Source organism: Sphaeramia orbicularis, chromosome 24, assembly GCF_902148855.1.
Source record: "Sphaeramia orbicularis chromosome 24, fSphaOr1.1, whole genome shotgun sequence".
NCBI lineage: Eukaryota > Metazoa > Chordata > Actinopteri > Kurtiformes > Apogonidae > Sphaeramia > Sphaeramia orbicularis.
In genome coordinates, this window is record NC_043979.1 from 3,101,883 (window position 1) to 3,123,228 (window position 21,346).

The 21,346-nt window shown below is 37.3% G+C and overlaps 1 protein-coding gene across 1 annotated transcript; it reads right to left on the minus strand.

Annotated features, from left to right (window-relative positions):
• Positions 1–491: 491 nt before the first annotated feature.
• srp9 (signal recognition particle 9) lies at positions 492–6,582 on the minus strand. The gene is made up of 3 exons (XM_030129211.1): positions 6,405–6,582; positions 6,194–6,262; positions 492–1,324 (listed from the first exon to the last, which is right to left on the minus strand). The coding sequence occupies exons 1-3, from the start codon at positions 6,474–6,476 to the stop codon at positions 1,205–1,207; spliced, it is 261 nt and encodes an 86-aa protein (XP_029985071.1). The 5' UTR covers positions 6,477–6,582; the 3' UTR covers positions 492–1,204.
• Positions 6,583–21,346: the final 14,764 nt, after the last annotated feature.

Sequence of the window (21,346 nt, forward strand, 5' to 3'; positions counted from 1 at the left end):
TAAGTCGATTTATATCACACCATGTGCAACCACAATGTTAATATGTAAGTCATGTTAAATTTTAATTCTATATTTCAATAAATACCAAATTTCTCAGTTTTCTCTTATATTTCATTTTTCACTCATTTGTGGTTTTTCTGTCTTCTGTCTGCACTTGGTTGTCGTAATTATTTTTATTTCACTGTTTTAATTGTACAGCTGTTTTTGTCTTAGTCTATTCTTGTATTTTAGTCTATCATTTTGCTTTTTTATTCTTCCGTACGACACTGTTTTTAATTGTACAGCTGCTTCATGTCTTTATTCTTGTATTTTATTTTCTTATTTATTTTTATTTTGGTTTTCCCCTGTAAGTCGCTTTGGAAAAAAGCGTCTGCTAAATGCATAAATGTAAATGTTGCTGCTGTTAAACACAGTGGGATAAATGGTCATATCTTATCTGAAATTCAACACTTTTTTTAGGAAATCTGCTGCATCATGTCACTTCAAACTGATTTGGGTATATAAACATTTATTGAACAAGTAATGCACTTATTCTCAGTAGAAGAAATGGCATTTGGTGGTGTGGATCACTATCCATGGAAAATATGTTTTCCCACCCCTCTGTCGGGGGTTTCTGAAGGTCCTGCTTCATAATGTGGCACAAGTCCATGAGGGAAAAATAAAATCCACCTCTTTGCTGAAACTGAATCCAACATAGCTGTAAAGATGTAAAAGAGAAAAAAAAAAAAACAGACATGCAGCGTCTTCACAAGCTGTACTTTTTGTCCCTCTTAAACTGAAAATAAATGCACTCTCCTCTAAACAAATCAAGGTGCCAAAGCTGCAAACACAGCAGCAGAGGATTCTCCACTATTGTACTTTTTGTCTCACCCTGCCTTTCCAAACCCCTCTGCCATCACTTTACATTTCCCACAAGCCTTCACTGACTTGTAACACCATCAGGGATGTGTTTCCATGCCTGACACAGGAAAAAAAAAAAACTGGATGAAATATTAAAAGACTAGGAAAGTATCATAAAAACAAAATCCTGAGAGAATATGTACAGTACCACATCTCTGACAGTATTACATGAGTGTAGGCAGCCACATCTACAGTCTTTCAACTTCTTCATAGCACTTGGATGGATCTGTGCTTTAAACAAACTCCTCGTCCACACTTTTAGCGCAGTCCAGGTGCTACAGAAGGTTAGCTCTTCTGGAGGAGTTTAGTCCGTCTCCATGGCGCCGCTGTGCGTCTCTTTGGACACCATGAGTCTCATCAGTTTCCCATGGAGCTTCTCAATCTTCTTCACATCCTGGGCCTGGTCTGTCTTGTACTGTAAACACTGAGGAGACAGGACGATAATGATGAGAACAACAGTACTGGTTAGTTTTCACATTCATCAGTAGGGCTGTGTATTGGCAAGAATCTGGCCATACGATACAAATCACAATACTAGGATCATGATTAGGGATAGAACGATTACCGCTATAACGATAAACCGCAGTAAAATTGCCAACGGTTAGTATTAAAGTTTAAATTCTAATTATCATGATAACCGTGTTTGATTACCGCACTTATACAGAGAAAACGCCTATGTAAAGATCTGCTTTTATGTCAAACATTTGAATATTGTTTTAATTTATTCCAATTTTAATTTTACATGCCTAATATTTGGAACCAATACTCACTTTTAAAGTCTTTGAAAAGGTCTGTTAAACATCTGTGTGTTATTTATGCAATAAAGTATATACATTTTTCAAATCGGATTTTATATATTTTTTGTGTTTTCTGGCCTTTTATGTTGATATAGTCGGTTAAAGTGAAAAAATAATAATAGGCAGATGATATAGATGAAGTTGTGCTGAAAAACAGATCCCAAACATGGGTATAGTAAACATTTGTTTATATAGTATATAAAGGTAAAATCAAAAGGACTGAAAAACGGACAAAATAGACTCAGACCACTAAGGGTTAATATTTGAATGTTTCTGCAACAGAAGGAACATTGTGTCAATTATTTTATTTGTTTTGTTTTTTTGTTGTTGTTGTTTTTTTAAAATACAACTTGGTTAAATTATTTCAGTGTGTGTATTAGTACTTTTTGAACATTTTGAGCACAATTTCGACAATACCACAATAATAAAGATAACCATGATGATTTTGGTCACAATAACCATGATATGAAATTTTCATACCATTACATCCCTAGATACGATATATCTCATTATATCATGATACTGTTAAAAAGGCAATTTTTTGTCTGTTTCTGGTTTTTTTTTTTTAAATGATTATTTCCTTGAAGAATTGAATTACATCAGAAATATGCACAAATACTAAACACATTTTTATTTGATTAGAACAGGATCTAATGCTATATCACAAAATTTTCCTGTTAAAACTTAAATTCTGTTTTACAGACATTACAGTTTAAGATCCTGTTCAAATGTTCATATTCTATTAGTTCAGAACTAACACCAAAACATTGTTTTTGTGCAATCCCAACAAAGGAACTAACATTATTTAATGACTGTTAAATAAAAATAAACAAAATATTTAAAAAACAAAAATGAACCTCCACAATATCTGCATTTGAATAAATACCTAAAAATATCGATACAGTACTTTTTAATATCGATACAGTATTGTGAAATGAAATATTGCGATATATTGCAGAACTGATATTTTCTTACACCCCTATTCATCAGAGGAGGGTGGAGCTTCCCTGGGAGCAACATGAATTCACCAAGCCTCAAAAAGTAAATGCACTTAAACATGTTTGGCACAGTACTGCTTTGTGCTGGATTGACATGGTTTACACTCCAGTTATTCAGTTTGACACCAAATATAAGAGCATCCGTATCTGTCTTTAATGTGGGTTCAACTGGTTAATGACAGTAAAGGAGAGTTTATTTTGATATTTCTGTTTGTTACCTTAAATGTCAGCGTTAAATGTTCCTGCCTGGTTATTTACACAGCACATTATGCATCCAACAAGTGAAACGGCAGGGCCAGAGCAAATGAAAGTGAACATCAGGGTCAAAAATTTAAGTTTCACCGATCATTTCTCAAATAGGTTAATTTTTTAGCTTGAGAACTATATTTTATGGAGCGGTTTACAAAATTTCAGTATCATTTGTAGAAAAATTAAACCTAAAAAGGACTCATGTGTAAATGCACTATGAACTTTAATAATAATATTTGTTCTTGTATCAGTGATATTTTCAGTCTGTGAATCTGTTGAACTAATTTTTCAACAGTACGGGAATATTCAGAGGTTCTGTCCAATCCAATTATTAGTCAAATATGTTCTGTTATTATCTGTATAAATCACTTCTGTTGTAATTTGTTTGTTCAATAAAAGTTTCTGATCCTATTTGTAGTGTTTTAGTTCCAGTCAGTCTTTTATTGTGATACTGAACAAAGGTCCAAACTGCTGTCCCAGTGTCACAACACATTTGTGTTCATCCAAACTGATCATTTCAACATTTTGATCCAATATTGATCCCAGTTGTAGTTTAACATCTGAGCTAAAGCCCTGTGTTTCATTTAGGGTCCATTTATGATGAGAACAGCATGTTTTGAACATTTGAATAAAGTGAAAAATAAATGCTTTTCATTTTGAGTCCCCATGTCATGCAGCAGGAATTTAAGTATTTTTACTCCAAAATGTTATTTCTGTAAATTGTAGCATGTGCCATGTGAAAGTACTTACTCAGACCTATTCATACATGTACTAAACATACAGGTAAGTTATTTAGTTTAAACACAGAGACTACTGAACAGGACATGTGTCCCGTGGCACCGCTGGATCTGATCCTGGAGCTGTGACTACTGTGACTACTATAGGGTTCCCAGGAATTGGACATTTCACACTCATGATAAAAAACCAGATATTGGTGGTTTTATTAGTGCTGTGTCAACGAGGTAAATGATTTTAACTGTAGATTTACAAGATGAAATAAACACAGATCTTTGAGAATTAGTGAGTAATAAAACTGATCATTGACATTTAATGTAGACTTTTCCATTTTTTATATCAGTGTCTTTTAATTTGATGAGGATAAATGTTGTATTAGCTGCATCGTTTGGTGCCTGGTCTCCATTTAGACCAAAGATAACAAAGCCTAGCAGTATCTGTGGTGGCCGTACATCACAGTTTACAGACAGCTGCCGACTAATTTTACACTGATCAACATGACACCAGTTTTGCAAATTTGTCAAACCAAGTTGACCTGTTTGGCTTAGTCACACCTCAGTGCTCATTCTTGTCTTAGCCTTTGACTTTGGAGCTTTTACTGTCTCTGTAGAAGTACTGCTCTGTGATCATTAGCTCAGATTCACTGGTAACAGCTTAAACACGATGCACAGCTCACACATTCACCCATTTCACAGCCTGAGATTCAGTGAATGTTATTATTGCACAATATGCATTGATGTTGTACTAAACTTCACTAGATGTTGCACAATGCTGCCTTTAAACATCCAAGACTGCTACTTTAAACGTATACAACTTAAAACAGTAAATCTATCCATATTCTATTTCTTATCAGGTGTTTTTTTCCACTGTTATTTTTTTGAAGTCACTGAATGTGTCAGAGGCGAACTGCAGTGTCTCTGCTATTATTTGATTTGTGTTATGGTTAAAATATGATATTGTGCATTTTACAAGTGAATCCCAGCTTAGGTGTTGCAAGGAAAGCCTTCAGTGAAAAAAACATCTTCTTTTCAGTTAGAGTTTAATTAATTACAATAAATTTCACAGAATAAATGCAGACAGAATGCATGATTTGACCAATCAATGTTAACAAATCTTTTTCAGACATTGTAGCATACCAGTAAACCAGTATGTGTCAAACTGTGGAGCAGGCCCCCTATGGGAAGTGGAAAGGCTTGTGAGGGGGGGGTCATGGGATCACTCCTGGGTGTTTTGTTTTTTTTTCTCTTCGGGTTAGAGCATGTATCAGGTGGAACTAATGTTTTAGCGTTGGAGCACCCTGGACCCATTTTAGGGACGTACACCAAACCAATCTACTGCCATGGTGATCTGGCACTAGACTAGACCAAGAGTTTAGGTTTGGAAAATGGACGAGAAACATGGGACGTGTTTCTTTTGTTGCAGTTTGTACTTTCATGTTCTGAGATGTGCAATGGAAACAGGCTCATTGCAGCTACTGATATTGTTAAAAAACGTTCATCTTTGTTACCAAAATTTGGTTGTTCTTAAAAAAAAAAAAAGTCACTTTATTGTCATAGTTGTAAGATACTTACACATTTCCTATTTTTACTTGGAAAAATGCTGTCTCAGGGAGCAGTCTGGTTGAGTTTATTTGGATTGTTCAAGCAAAGATCTAAGTTATCTTTAAGAAAAGCTAAAAATATTGTTACAATATTGATGTTTCATTCAATAAAAGTTATAACTCCACCACTGTTACAATGCTGTTGGGGTTGAGGGGGGCTGATTTTTCATCCTCCAAAGGGGGGCCCACAGAAAAACACTGAGAACCACTGCAGTAAATAAATAAATACATAACAACAATTACAGTGAAACATGTAAAAGACAAATACGCAACAGTTGCAACAGTCAACTAAAATTTGTTCCAGGTTTTTCTCTCACTGTTTTTAAGCAAAACCTGGAACAATTTTTAGTTGACTGTTGCACCTGTTGAGTATTTGTCTTGTACATGTCTCACTGTTGTTGTTGTTGTTGTTGTTGTTGATATGTATTTATTTATTAACTGATTGTTTCTGTAATTGTTTAACCATGTTTTTACTTTTAGCCCCCTCACCCCCTATCCCTCAAGGAGCCATTGCTCTTTGATCAGGCTGCATTTGTGAATAAGAATTTGTTCTTAATTGCTTGCCTGGGTAAATGAAGGTTAAATAAATAAATAAACACATGAAAAAGCTGAACTCTGGAACAGATGAAATGCAGCCACTGTGCCTTATTCAACCTGATTATCTTATATCCATAAAGAGCCGAGCAATCTGCTGAAACAAAGGTCTGTGTCAAAAATTTAAGAAAGAGGCAGATGCTTATCTTTAAAGGCTCATGGCATTAAAAGTTGGACAAACGCAGCAGACAGTTTTCAGATGTGATGAGGTGACTGTATACTTCTGTCTGACTGTTCATCAGTACTGGTCTGTACTGCAGCTGCATCAGTGACTTTAACAGACTGTTCCTCACAAACACAAATTAAAGTCAAACACTTACCACAGCATTGTCAGTCACTTTGATGCAAAGGTTGCCGTCGCAGTGTCTGTACTTTAGAACCACTCTGACCTGAGGACAGAGCAAAGTGAAGATATTACAGTCAAAAACACACAGTCAAGCATTGAACACGTTCACGCCGCTGACCAGCGATCCGGCTAACAAGCTACCCAGCTAGCATGCTAACATGCTAAAATAATTCAACATTCTTCACCTTCATTGGATCTGTCAGATACAGTTTTTCTGCTGCACGAGCGAACTCCTCCCAGGTCTGATAGAAAGGCATTGTGATCACCCAGAAACCGAGTAATAGACCAAACAATCTGGATGAATCGCTCGAACAGCTTTGCTAACTCCGGAACACCACATCAGCAGCAATGTGAGCTCAGCCAATCACAGGGGAGAAGCGGACCGTCATTGTACTTCCGGGTTACGTTTTTCCAAAGTAAAAGCCTTTAAAATAAATCCTCGGGATTTAAGTGAATTAGTCATTTAAAATTTAAAGCCATACAGAAAAGTTGTAGATTTGAAGTTTCAAAAACACTAACTTCGGTGTTTTATGAATCTGTGGTGATAGTTGTCACTTATTTGGAAGAACCTTCTTTGAAAACTTTTATCTTAAAATGTGTCACTGCTAACACCGGAAGTACTACTGTGTGATCTGGTCACACAGATTTAAATGGTGCCCTCTGGTGGATGAAAGAGCAGACCCCCAAACACACTGAGCACTGCGAAGTTCTAAGAGTGACTCATAGTAAGTGGGTTTTAACTCAGTGGGGTTTTTTTCTTTCCTTAGTTGAATAAAGGTGGGGAGGTTTTTTGGCTGACCTGAGTATTTTGCTCATTTTCAGTCCTCAGTTTGGTAAAGACACACCTCCTGTGTGTTCCTAACAGGTACATGTTGTTCCTGTAAGTGTACACTAGATGGCAGACAAAGTCCAGGTATTTGATGGCTGAATATTTCTGGACATTGGATGAACCCAGAGGACTGAAGGAGTCCTTACTTGACCTGACTTGATATTATTAAGCTTTACATTTTGTCCTTTACACATCATCATTATTAGTCTGCCTCAGTGCTCTTTAGCCAAGCCAGTGGCAGCGAGTCCTCCAAGCTTCATTTCCTTCGTCTCCAATGACATTTACTGGTTGTGTGTTAGAAGTCACCATAACAGAGCTGGTGAGGAGTGGGCAGAACGATGACAGATCATTCATCATCAGCTGAGTCAGCTGAGGCGCAGTCATCCATAGAAGCGACTTGTTCCCTTTGGAACATTCACATTCAGATCAAGCAGATACACACCATTCAGCTCAGTTACTCAGAGCGTATATGTGCGTTGTCGATACTACAGTCATAGTGGTGTCGAAAGGACTTCAGAAAGCTTTTGAATGCACTAACAGCACCTATTTTCAGAATCAAAAGGCCCCATGGGAAATAATGTCTCAATAGTGCTTTAACAGCTGACATTCAGTGGAACCAACAAGTGCTTCAAACACCTGATGGGCTCTGAATCACACACTTTTGGTTAAATCAGTTTGGCCTTTACACAGAGGTGAACCTTTCCATCAAAGAACAGCAGGAGAAGAAGGCGATTACATAAAGGGAACAGTCCTCGTAAAATGACCTTTTGCCTCTACCTTTTTATTTTTTTGGTCACAAAACCCTTTTATAATCCTCTTTTTGAGTATCAGATGAGCAGCAGGGCTGCACATGGACCTTTAGAGAATACACTCAGTGTATATCAGCAGCAGAGAGGTATTTCATGTAACTGAATAGGTGCAGATGTGAGATACTCACCCTTTACTTCAACATTTTCAGTTTCTTTTAGTTTCATTTGCACACTCATGTATATTTATGTAATTATCATATTGATAATACATTGTCTAGTACATATTGTACAAATTGCTGTTCTAACAGTGTTTTAATAGAGTGCTTTAATCTGTGTGTGTGTATTTTATTATTTTTTTCTATTCATTCATTCATTCATTCATTCATTCATTCATTCATTCAGTCATTCATTTATTCATTCATTCATTCATTCATTTATTTTTGGTGTTGACAATGTCTTTCCTGATACTTTTTATTATACCTGAATGGAACAACTGTAACTCACAACAGTTTCCCTCTGGGACTAATTAAGTGTTCTGATTCTGATTTCAGATTACCATTACCATGTGTGTCTCCAAATGTGTTTGTTCTGAATGTTTGTGGTGAATTGAAGGATAAGCCGTTCCTTTATGAGCTGAGTCTGAGAATGTCCTTCTCAAACTAAATCAAACATACAGGACTTGGCAGAGCAGCTTTCTCTGATGCTGTTCCCTGGTCCAGGAATCACATACAGAACTCAATAAAACTGACTGGACTCATTTCATTATGAACTCAAGGCTCTTTTAACACATAAATTAATTCAGATTTTCACATATTATTCTTAACTGTAAGTGTATTATAATGTTTATATTATTATGTCCTATTGCTTTCTATTCTTGTTGTTGCACCAGTTCAACCTCTCGTCCAGGTCTCCCTCCCAAAATAGATCTCCAGTCTCGAGGGACTTCCTGGTTAAATAAAGGTTCAATAAAGATCTCAATAACTGAACATAAACCCAGTGTGTCCATCCACTGTCACTGATCCAACTCCATGGGTTTTACTGGTGAATCAATGCTGTAGAAGATAACTGTGTTTCCACGGTAACGACAGAGCCTCTGAACGTCCAAATAGGTCATATCTGATGACCATGAAAAGATGACAAATTGTATTTTACGCCAGTTATTGACATGGATTGATGAGATTAATGGATCAACAGGTATTACATATTTTAGGGCGGTAGATGGTTTTGGTTGCCAGAGGCTGTTTGGGTCTTTAAGGGTTAAGAAGTCTTGTCTTTTGTCTGGAAAACACAGCGTCCAATTATTCCTGAAAAGACCTGAGCACTGATTGGAATGAATGTAGTCAGTGTTTCCACTAAGTGATGGTCCAGACCAGATGCCTCCAGGAAGTGAACAGAAGGCTTCCTTTTGGGTCAGTCATTTCATCTGGTATTTATATCTGCATCTGTGCATTGTACAGCCTGGTAGAGGTTCTCCACAGTCATCCTGACCCATGTGGTTCTATCAGCTCTGGATGAATGATGGTGTGTGATGTGGTGTCATCTGAAGGATCAGAGCTCATGGTGTTGAACTAAGGCTTGAACCTTTTTCCTTTACACTTTGAAACACATCCACATTCCTTCAATCTTCTCATTCTTTTCCGTTTAGACTGAAATATACAAATCACTTTTGCTGATTTTGGACCAAAGATTATAGATATGATTTCAAATCACACTGATATTGAATTATTTTCACTCAGTAGTAGTCTTAAACCACTCCTGTTCCAATTTCTTACATGATACAGCCTGAGTGTGAGGAATGGGTGTTTACCATATTAACCCTTTAACTCCTGAGCCCTGATTCAGGTAAAGGTTCACATATGAACCCTTTAACCCGGTGGTTCCAACCTTTTTTGGCTCCTGACCCCATTTTAACATCACAAATTTCTGGCGACCCCAGACATTCAAAACGGATAACTCTTTTTTTTTTTTTTTGCTAAAATTAATTTGTTTTTGATCATGTAATAGTTTACTATACTATGTTGCAAATAAATGTTAATTTTAGAGGACATTTAGTCTATATAATATATATTATTATAGATGGAGACAGAAAAGCCAGGTGCAGATTACTGCAAAAAGTGAGAATTTTATTTTCCTTGGTCAGTCCAGCTTATATTTACAAGGCTGACAATTAATACTGAACAAATAAGAACTCAAACTATGAATTATGAAAGAGCTGCAGCATCTGAAACTGACCACAATGAACATTTGACAGATAAACAGAACCACAGTGCTGCAGTTTCACAACCACAGTTTGTCATGTCTTTTATGGATTGTGACTGTCTCTCTCTCAACTCACCATATATTGTTTATTAGTATGTTGTTGTTTTTTTTGTTTTTTTGATCAATAACTAGAAATTTCAGGCAACCCCATTGGAATTCCAGGCAACCCCACATGGGGTCCCGACCCCAAGGTTGAAAAACACTGCTTTAACCCCTGAGCCCTGATTCCAGGTAAAGGTGCTGCTGTGAATCTGCGTCTGTTTCAGGTTCATTAAAGCTGCTGTGAGTATGTGCTTGTGTTCCTTTACTTCAGTGGTTTTGTTTTACCGTGTGTTGTAGGGTCAAAACAGGTGGAAGAACAGAAAAAGACAAAGAGAGGAACTGAAGTTTGACAGGTTTGGACTAAATAAGGCACTAGAATGGACATCAATAAGAGATTTAGGATGTTGAACATCAACAGTGAACTGGAACACACTGAACAACAACAAGGATTTGAATCTGGGCCCAGTAGGTTTAGTTTGGGTTCTTTTTTTTTTTTTATTGTATAAATCAGTCCAGCTGCTTTTTGACACTTTGTTGAACTCCATAAAGCAGTTAAATGGTCAAAACTCTGTAAAAACAGTAAAAAAAAATATAAAGGAAAATCACAACAACACTGAAAACAACTGTAAAAACAAAACAAAACAAACAAACAAACAAACAAAAAACCACAAGGAAAACTGTGTAAAAAACAAAAAAAGAAGAAGCCCAAACTGTCTATTTTTATACTGAGCCGGTCTCACTCACTGCTCTGTGTTTTACCCCCCATTCCACAGGCGGTGGGGGGTGAACTGAGCATGCTCAGATGTCTATGGACAGAACAAAGTCTATTCTATCAGCACATTTGGAATTTTTTCCTATTGAGGAAATGGCTGAATTTTAATGAATATGTAAAATAAATCATACGTTCACACAGACACATCAGGGGTTAAAGCGTTGACCTTTTTTAATTAGAGTTGTATGAAATGTAGATGAGTGGATTACACTCCAGGTCTTGCTGATGGCTGTGCCTTTAGAGCACAGGTGTCAAACACACGGCCTGGGGGCCAAATCCGGCTCGCCAAAGGGTCCACTCCGGCCCATGGGATGAGTTTGTGAAATGCAAAAATTACACTGAAGATATTAACAATCAGTGGTGTCAAAATCATTTTAATTCAGGTTCCACATACAGACCAATTAGATCTCAGATGGGTCAGACCAGTAAAATATTATGATAATAACTATAAAGAATGACAACCACAAATTTTCTCTTTATTTTAGTGTAAAAAAGTAAAATTACATGAAAATGTTTACACTAACAAACTATACTTTTACCAAAAAAATGTGAATAACCTGAACAAATACGAACAACATGAAATGTTTTAAGAGAAATAAATGCCATTTTACCAATATTTTTTCTGTTACTAAATGTTTTGTGTACAGTTGCAGAAAAAAATTACTAGACCACCCTTGTTTTCTTCAATTTCTAGTTTGTTTTAATGCCTGGTCCAACTAAAGGTCCATTTGTTTGGACAAATAGAATGATACCAACAAAAATAGCTCATAGTAGTTTAATTTCACAGCTGATGTCTATCCATTTAACATGTTTTCTTGATAATAAGCAAAATCACTTCAGTTCTTCCATCAACATCTATGGCATTGTACTGACAAAAACAGTGCTTTAAGACATTCCATGTTTTCTTTTCTGTCTGTTTTAGTCACATGGTACACACAGGAGTTAGTAATTGATTGCATAACCATTGTTTTTGATGACTTTTGATGGTCATTTTTTCCGTGACTGTATTTATAATTGTAATGAAAGTTGTAACACACATGTATAGATGATAAACTGATAAACTGTTTAATAATGTTAAACAATGTTAAAATTACGCTTGTTTTTCTCAAGACATTTCAAGTTCTTCATGTTATTCAGATGTTAAAGGAAACTTTGTAGCTGTAAACATTATCATAATATAATTTTGCTTTTTTCATTGTTATTATTTTACTGGTCCGACCCACTTCAGATCATATTGGGCTGGATGTGGAACTGAACTAAAATGAGCCTGACAGCCGGGCTTTAGAGTAACAGTGATGAATAATGTTACATGAAGGACAGATAACACAGACACATAGTAGCTATGGATGTGCCCATGCATACCACACAGATGCAAAAAGCTCTCGCTCTTTGACACCGTCTGTCATAACCAAAGACACACCACCCTTTCCTTGAAATCCTGGAAGAGAACACTGACCCATGCTTGTACATCACACAGCTGTAAATCCTGCCGCCAGTGTTGGACCATCTGCTGCAGAACATCACCTTCTGTCTGTTTGGAAGGCAACTGTGAAAAGGTATTTACTGTAAATGTCCAATCTGTGCTTTTATTACCTTTTGTGCTTCAGTAGAAGTTCCAGAACCAAATGCCATCTCATTATAAGGAACTACATTCATAAAGTAATGAGGCCATTCAGAATGTCTCTGCGCTCTAGTTTTAATTAAGACACATTCAAAAAACTCGAATAAAAGGATGGTAGACTGGAAAATTACATTTATTCACACTTTAGGTCAACTTCATATTTGCTGTTGGCGGTTTTACAGATAATTAAAGTAGTTTTTCTGTGTTCATTCATTCAGTCTTTTACTTGCTTCGTGCAGTTTGACCCCTCAAGGTGTTTCTTACACTAATTTCATGGAGAGAGTAAGTTTTTCTAGTGCTTACAGAAAATCTGAACTTAAGAAGCACCTACCTATCTGCAGCTTCTGTGGCATTACAGAAAAATTAGAGTCAGTCTAGAGTTTGCACATGGTAAGCCACAGATGTCAAACATGTGGCCCAGGGGCCAAATCTGGCCCGCCAAAGGTTCCAATCTGGCCCGTGGGATGTTTTTGTAAAGTCAAAAACTCCACAGTCTTTAATTAAATTAAGCAAAAAAAAAAAAAAAAAGAGAAAGCCTGAATTAAGGAAAAAATGCTGAATTAAGCAAAAAATAAATCTTCAGTTACGTAAAAAAAATCTTTAATTAAGCCAAAAAATCTTAAATTTAGCAAAAAAATCTTGAATTAGCAACTTCAAATTTTTGTCTTTGTTTTAGTGCAAAAAATAACATTAAATTATGAAAATATTTACATGTACAAACTATCCTGCAACAATAAAATGTGAATGTGTCTTTGTAGATCTGATCCATTATGCACATGTAGAAATGATAAGTTGAGGAATAATATTGTTAAAGTTGCACTTATTTTTCTTAAGAAATTTCTTTTTTTTTTTTCAGGTGATTTAAAATGTTTTTTGTTTGGATAGTTTATAAAAGTAACTATTTTCATAATTTAATTGGGTTTTTTTTGCACTAAAACAAAGACAACAATTTGGAGTTGTCTTTATCTATAGGTTGTTATGCTATTATTTTACTGGTCCGGCCCACTGGAGATCAAATCAGGCTGAATGTGGAACCTGAACTGAAATAAGTTTGACACTCCTGCAGTAAGTGGTCAGTGAACTAAGACTAATTAGTAAGAAAAATTATTGTAAATTTGAAGATTTCATTGACTGTGGAGATGCTATTTTTAATCACTGAATGTTTATTTGCGGGAGAAAAAAAAACTTATTAAACTGAAAATATTAATCAGTGGGGGGTCTTTAACAAATACTGGCATTACCATCAACTGAAACTGTTTGTCATGTTGCCTTTTATAGGTTACCATGATTTATGAGGCACAACATTCTTCTAGGTGTGTTTTAAATCCTCTTCCAGTCAATTTATCATGCCTCTATTCAGTCTAAAGCATCACACAGCTAAAACGCTCAGTACTAGAGCCTGCTCTGTTGTCAGGGGCAACCTGTACGTGCCGCGTCCCACAAGTTGCGTCAAATGCTGCGTTCGTTTGCCTTAGAAAGTTAGTAACTGAGAACTACAGCTCATGTGAAAGACGCTGTAGTTTCACGGAACAGTTTAAAACAAAGATTGTGTTTGTGCAGATTCAATCATTAAGCCGTAATGGACAGCAAAAAGGTGCAGTTTAGTTATTACTGTTACATTTGACCATTAAGTTACGATGCACCTTACTTTAATTATTAGGTTGCAACTGAGGATGCAACCTATATTGAATTAAAACGTGACGAAATGGCTCTCATGTTGTATTAAACGATATTTAGCTATAAACCCACACATACTGAGCAACAAAAGTTATGGACTTATGCTACTTTTCAATTTTCTGTTATTTTACTAAGATAATTTGAGTCTTATTTTAGTTGAACGTAATAAAATATAACCTGCAGTAACTGTACAAGTGTGTCTGTTTCTTTTTCTCAACGTATATTCAACGTGTATACTAAATCGTAAGTCCAACCAGGCAGGTTTTAGTCGCAAAGTAAGAATGCAGTTCGCTTGTGTGCCTGCGCTTTAAAGTAGGAGCCTGTCCGTGTCCGTGAACGCAGCATGTGTTGCAGCCAGCAGGCAGCGGCAGCAGACCGGCGTCCGCGCGGCACACTGCCGCATCACACTGAGCAGAGTGCGTCCGAAAAACCCCAGAAACGCTGCGATTTTTCTACTTTCTACCGACTGACTCTTCCCCAATCAGCGGAAAAGCGATGCTCTAGATCATGTAGGATTGGACTGTTTGTTTGTTTTTTTTTTACGTCCCCGGTTTTCTTTTTCTTTTCTTTTTTTGTACTTTTACCGGATAGCCTCCAAACTGTGAAAACACCTCGCGCTCATTCATTTTTTTTTCGCCTCGAGCCTTGAACCGAGCGGCGAACTTTGGCGACAACTACGAAACAAGTCAGCCCTGGTTATCACCGAAAGGAGTGTGTGACATATTTGACCTGACAACACTTCGACATGAGGTAAGAATGCCCGGTCGACGGTCTGAAACAGCCTGACGGGTCATTTATGAGCCAAAGTCTGCGGGTTTTGGGGCAACGCGCGAGGGCAACTAGCTAAACATTTGTGTGATGTTAACTGATAGCAACGCGCGAGCTCTGACGGTGGCTTCATTGTGTTGTGTTTTTTTTTATTTTATTTTTTAAGCTGTCTTTGGGGTGAATACTGTCAATTTTCTGACACCGACAGGCGTGTTGAACGTTACCGTCAATTTGTGCTGCATTTGTGGACGTGCATGGGTTTGGAATGGCGCTCGCTCATTCCTGCTGTTACTCCCACACTGCATAAGAGGGATTATCTGTGAGCACTGCTGATGGGCTCACACTTATTTGGTGCCACGTTATGATTGCTGCAGACAGGCATGCATATATTTATACGCATATATAAATCCCATCGTGCGTGGATCACCACCGTGTTGTGCCTGTCTTCTCCATCCCACCCTGTGTACCTTTCCGTCAGGTGGTAAGAAGTGACATGGGCATGGATGTCCAGACACATAACAGGGTGTCTTTAGTCTTTTCAAAACCTTGAGGTGAGATAAGGTTGGGTGCACTCATCTGACACCCATGTGTGTCTAACCTGTGTGTTTTACACGGAGGATCAGATGTTCTGTCTGAGGCGATGTGTTGTGTAACGTGGAAGGAGGATGATGTTGGCTGGCTTTTAAAGGGCAAAAACGACCCCAAGCTGAGTGTAATGGGTAGTTAGAAGACACTGAGGGGGAAATTGCTCAGTATTAACCATCTCTGAAGGGTCTCTGGCATCCTTCTTGAAAGAGTAAACACAGAAGATGATCCAATATGTATGCTTTATCTCAATTTTGAACTCAAAATGTTTAGCATCGCTGGACTTTTACCTGTTAAATGTCAGCTCGGGTGTTACAGATGAAGTGATGATGTCCATGCACACCAGAACACTGATCACTGTGAGCCCGTGTTTGTGCATTTATGTGGAATTGGCTTGGTTCCCTTTTCCATAAAAACACTGATGTGACAAAATGTGTTATAGTCACTCTTCCGCTGCATGTGGAGAAAGTTCAAATGTCAAAACAGCTTGGATGTAAAGTGCGTGACCTTTTTTTTCCTTTTTTGTGTGTCTCAGATCTAACTTTGTGTGTTAAGAAGTGAAACATGCAGTGTGGATGGGGCCTGCCCCCTTAAAGAAAGCCCCTAATTGAATCCAGCTGTTGGAATCCCTCTGTAGGCCAAACTGTGGTTAACAATAGCTTGGGTTGTTTCAAAGAGCTGCATGTTGTGTCCATGTCCCAGAATGGAAACCATTCACTTTTTCTGTTTCTTACATCCTTTCATTTTTCATTTGTCTTTGTCATACTCTAAAACCGCTCTGTCATTAGTCGTCTTTAAGTGTTTTTCCATGGGTGTCTCCATTCAGACAGGAGCAGCGTTAACATCGAACACACTCTAAATTCAGCAAAGAGGCTGGAAGAGAAGATACTTTTGAGCTATTTAACATGCATTATGTTCCCCGCTGTCATTATATAGTGTGTGTCACAGTGGGGTGGAACAGGTGTGGGTGTGGGTGAGTGGCAGCCCCAGCTGCTCAGAGTTGACTCACGCAGGACACTTGGTGTGTTTTGTGCTGTAAAGTGTGTGACCAAAGAAATAGCTCTGATGTATTGATCACCCACTCTACACCACGGTATGAGCAGTTAGCCTGTGTTCACACACCTGTTTCTGTGTGGAAATCTGTCAGTTTCCCAGTAACAGCTGACTGAGGAGTGAAAGCGACCAAACATTAACATGTGACATATATGTGGGTACTTTATCTGCATGGTAACATCTCACCTACAGGTGTTACTTTGCATATTAATAATGTTGTCATAGTTCTGCCGACACTGGGATCAGATATGCAAAGTAGTTCACCAAAACGGACAGATTTTCGTGCCGTAGATGGTCATTGAAATCATTTTTTTGTGTATTAGTTGCACTAAGCTCTCAGTAATCACACCAAAAACACTGCACTGAGACCCCTCCTCTCCTCCCTCCTGGACTTTGAAGCAGTATCTATTGTGCTGAGAACATGATCTGACCATGATCTGACCCACATACCAGTGAATAGGGATGAATATTGTTCACAGATTTTTGAGACAGCTTCAGTGACTTTTTCAAATACCAGTTTCCCATTTTGACAAAAAAAGAATATGTCATGACTTTGTGCATTTTTTTAGCTTACCAGCTGACAGGCCGTAAACTATAGTTGTCATGCGGTGTCCGTCTGTCGTCCGTCATCCGTCACAAAAATTTCAATTGTCTTCTTCTCTGAAACTACAATTCTGATTGACTTCAAACTTGGTATACAGCTTCTTTATGATGATGTCAACAAAAGTTAGTAGAATTATTCAGATCCAGATCTGATTCTGGATTTGGTGCGACTTTGAAAAATTTCCCCATTATAAGAGATAGGAAGTGGATTGATGCAATAACTCAGTAAATATAAATGATATCAAGTTGAAATTTCTACAATCCAGCCCTGATGGGGAGATGACCAAAACAAAATGGCCACATGCTGATCAGGATCTTCTTCTGGATCCAGGAACTTACAGAAAATTTAAAATGGGCTCTTATGGGGAAAAAATTTCAATCGTCTTCTTCTCCGAAACTCCAGTTCTGATCGACTTCAAACTTGGTATACAGCTTCTGTATGATGATGTCAACCCAGGGTATTGAAATTATTTCGATCTGGATCTGATTCTGGATTTGGTGCGACTTTGAAAAATTTCCCCATTATAAGAGATAGGAACTGGATTGATCCAATAAATCAGTATCAATGATATCAAGTTGGAATTTGAATTTTTTACAGATCTGATTGGAATATGAGCAAAACATGGGCTATTTCTGTAATAGAATAAATACACAGAACTGGGTGAGAATAAATGGCATCTGGATACATTTCCCAAAGCTTTGAATTTGGCCGGTAAGCTACAGGGCCATTGGTCCTATTTTTTGCTTTTGACTTCACTATTGATGTTTTTTCAGTTGTATATGTTTTGGTTTTGAAGCATATCACCTGTGACTGAAAGAATTCTAACAGGCTTTCATGGCTTTTGCCAGACTCTTTCTCACTGAATCGATTAATAGAGTAATCATCAAAATAATAGGGAGATTAATCAGCAGTAAATGTAATCATTTCCTTCTTGAAATAGCATATGCACATACAGATTGCATATTAATATAAATGGGGTGAGCAAATGCTGCCTCTATATTTGGCTTTATAAGCTTTGAATATGAGGATGGAATTTCTTCTCAGAGTTGATTTAGTTTATTTTTGTGTTTGTGCAGTTAGCCACCTTGTTTACTTATTAATGTGATGTGATACCTGACCAAAGCTTGAGTTTGACTCTTTGTCAGATCAGTTTTGCTGCACAAGGCACCACATGGATGTAATCAGAAGCTCTCAGCCCATCCTTGAAGCTGCTAGCAGTGTGAGATGATGTAAACAAACTTTTCAGGCAGTTGAGTTTTTGTTTTTTTGCAGAAAAGGGCTGTTTAGGTCATGATGCCTTACCGGAGCACATTCCTAAGCGATGAGGGCAATGATGTATAAATAATGGTGGTCAGTTTGTTTCCCTGTGTTCTGTCAGGTCACACATGATGCTGATGTCAGCTTATCTCAAGCCGTTTGATAAGCTGCATCGTCAGGATGACGGGGCTGACTGTGAAGTGTCATGGTAACAAGCCCTGACACCTGCTGAAAGGCCTCATCCCTTCAGGCGCTGCAGGTTCACGCCACAGATGAATGACAGGAGCTGAGATCAGGATGCAGCTGGATCAGCTTGCCGGCAACTGTTTTTATGTACCTGCTGACCGCTGCACTGTCAATGTGGAGAAAAACTGTCAGTGTGGAGTTTAATCTGGCCTGCAGCCAGTTAAAGACACCCAGTACAAATGAGCTATTAACGAGGTCAGCCAGAGGTTAATCTGAAATGAGAATAAATGTGTACGTTCCATTGAGTTAAAAGACTGCATGTCGGTCAGTCAGTGGCTCAAGTGCTTCTTCAGTTTCATTGCGTCTAGACAGAAAAGAGAGAAAACAGAGGAGGGTCACCAGGGAGATGAGTCATATTATGGAGGTAATGCACTTCTTTACAGCACAGATTAATAGATCACAGAGCTGCTGTAATATCACAACAAGCATGAGTACATCACCAGAGAGAATATCAATCTAACAGCTTTATTCATAACGGTGCATCAGTTAAAGCTGCTTTTTCTTTTTTTTTTGCCTCATTAGGCAAAAATTCCATAATTGCCTCTCAGCATATAGTAAATTAAGTGGTCTAAGAGGACACAGCTGTACTCGGCTTTTGGATTTGGTTACACCAAGAACAGCGAGGGTGTACAGATCTCCAACATGCAAAATTTGCTGTAAAAAAGCTGTGGCTAAAAACGCCAGTATCTGTAATTTGATGCAGCACCTGCGGGATCATCCCCCAGCTTTACACACCCGAGTAAAGGTAATATACATCTTAAATAAATGAGTCAAATTTCATTAGTTGCAAGTTACTTCATGAAAAGGAAGGTAAGGAATTAAATGTGTCACTTACAGTCAGTAGCGTAGCAGTGTGAGTTGAGCTCAGTGCAAGGTAAACAAATGAAGTCGCACCAATGCAGCATAATGTCAGTCTATGGGAGACACATGATGTAATACTCTCAAGGTCTTCACCATGTTTCCAAGTTCTCTACTCAGGTCGAAAAGAAATGTAGAAAGAAATGTACATACTGAAAATGCACAATTTTGTAATATATTTCATCAAAAGAGCAATGCAGTCAGATATCTTGCAGCCTTGGACTCAATTTTTTTGTTGTTCTCAGTGAAATATATTGATGTTTACAGAACAGAGGTCACTTTTATGTAATTCCAAACAGAGAAATGGACTTTTAGTTTGTCTTTATTATTATTTTGTACTATAAAACGGAGTTTCTGTTTCAAAAGACAGCAATAAATAATGCATTAAAACCTGTAAAGAATGTTCACATGATTTTATGACTTGTGTTGAGAAATCAATTAATGCATGATAATCATGAAACCAGATTATTCCTTCGACAATAATCATATCAACAAAATCCGTAATCGTTGCATCCCTAGTCACGCATTCACATTTTTTACATCTGAAGTGTAATACTGATAAATGCTTTGGTGACGACCTGCAATGAGTTCATCCAGATATCCATTTCTGTATCTGTCACCTAGTTTATCTTTACTTTTTCTTGTTGACGCTCTAGAGCACCACTATAACCTGAAAGCCATTCAAACAAACATTCATTCAAACTCATGTTCTTTCAGGTCCCACATTCAGCCCGATTTAATCTCAAGTGGGCTGGACCAGTAAAATAATAGGATTATAACCAATAATAATAATAATAATAATAATAATAATAATAATAATAATAATAATGACAACTCCAAATATTTGTCTTTGTTTTAGTGCAAAACCCCCCCAATTAAATTATGAAAATACTTACTTTTATAAACTATCCAAACAAAAAAGATGTGAATAACCTGAAAAAAATGAAATTTCTAAAGAAAAATAAGTGCAATTTTAACAATATCATGCGTCAACTTATTATTTCTACATGCGTATTATGGATCAGATCTACAAAGACACTAAACACTTAGTAACAGGTAGAAAACTGTTAGAATTGTGCTTCATTTTCTTTAGACATTTCAGGTTGTTCATATTTGTTCAGGTTATCACATTTTATTGTTACAGGACAGTTTGTAAATGTAAATATTTTCATAATTTAATGTTAGTTTTTGCACTAAAACAAAGACAAAAATTAGAAATTTTAAATATTTGTAGACATAATGTAATATTTTTTTTCCACATCAAACCGAGAAGAAAATATGGAGTCATTATTTTTTGTAGGTTATTATGCTATTATTTGACTGTAGGTGATATTGGTCTGTGTGTGGAACCTGAATTAAAGTGAGTTCGACAGGCGTGACTGTGGAATTTTTGCACTTTGCAAATTCATCCCACGGGCCGGATTGGAACCTTTGGCAAGCCGCATGTTTGAGACCCCTGCATTAGAACATCATTGAGCCTCGTCGTTGCATTGGGTGATGTTTTTCTTCTATTGGAAACAGATGTCAACACTAAACAAAGTAACAGCTGTCTGTATGTGAATAGTCCTCACCTTAAATTAGGAATGTGCAAAAAGAATAAAAAACAAACCTATTTGCAAGTTGTGCTTTCTCAGTAATTGGTCATAAAATGTGAATAAATAATCACACTCTGGTGATCATACTAATTCTGTGTTAAGTCAAATTCAGGAGTCCAGAATTTGACACTGGGGCAGACTGCCGTTCCCTAATAATTTACAAACTCTGGAGTCCATCATACAAACTGACTTATAGTGCTCCCTTCCCAAAG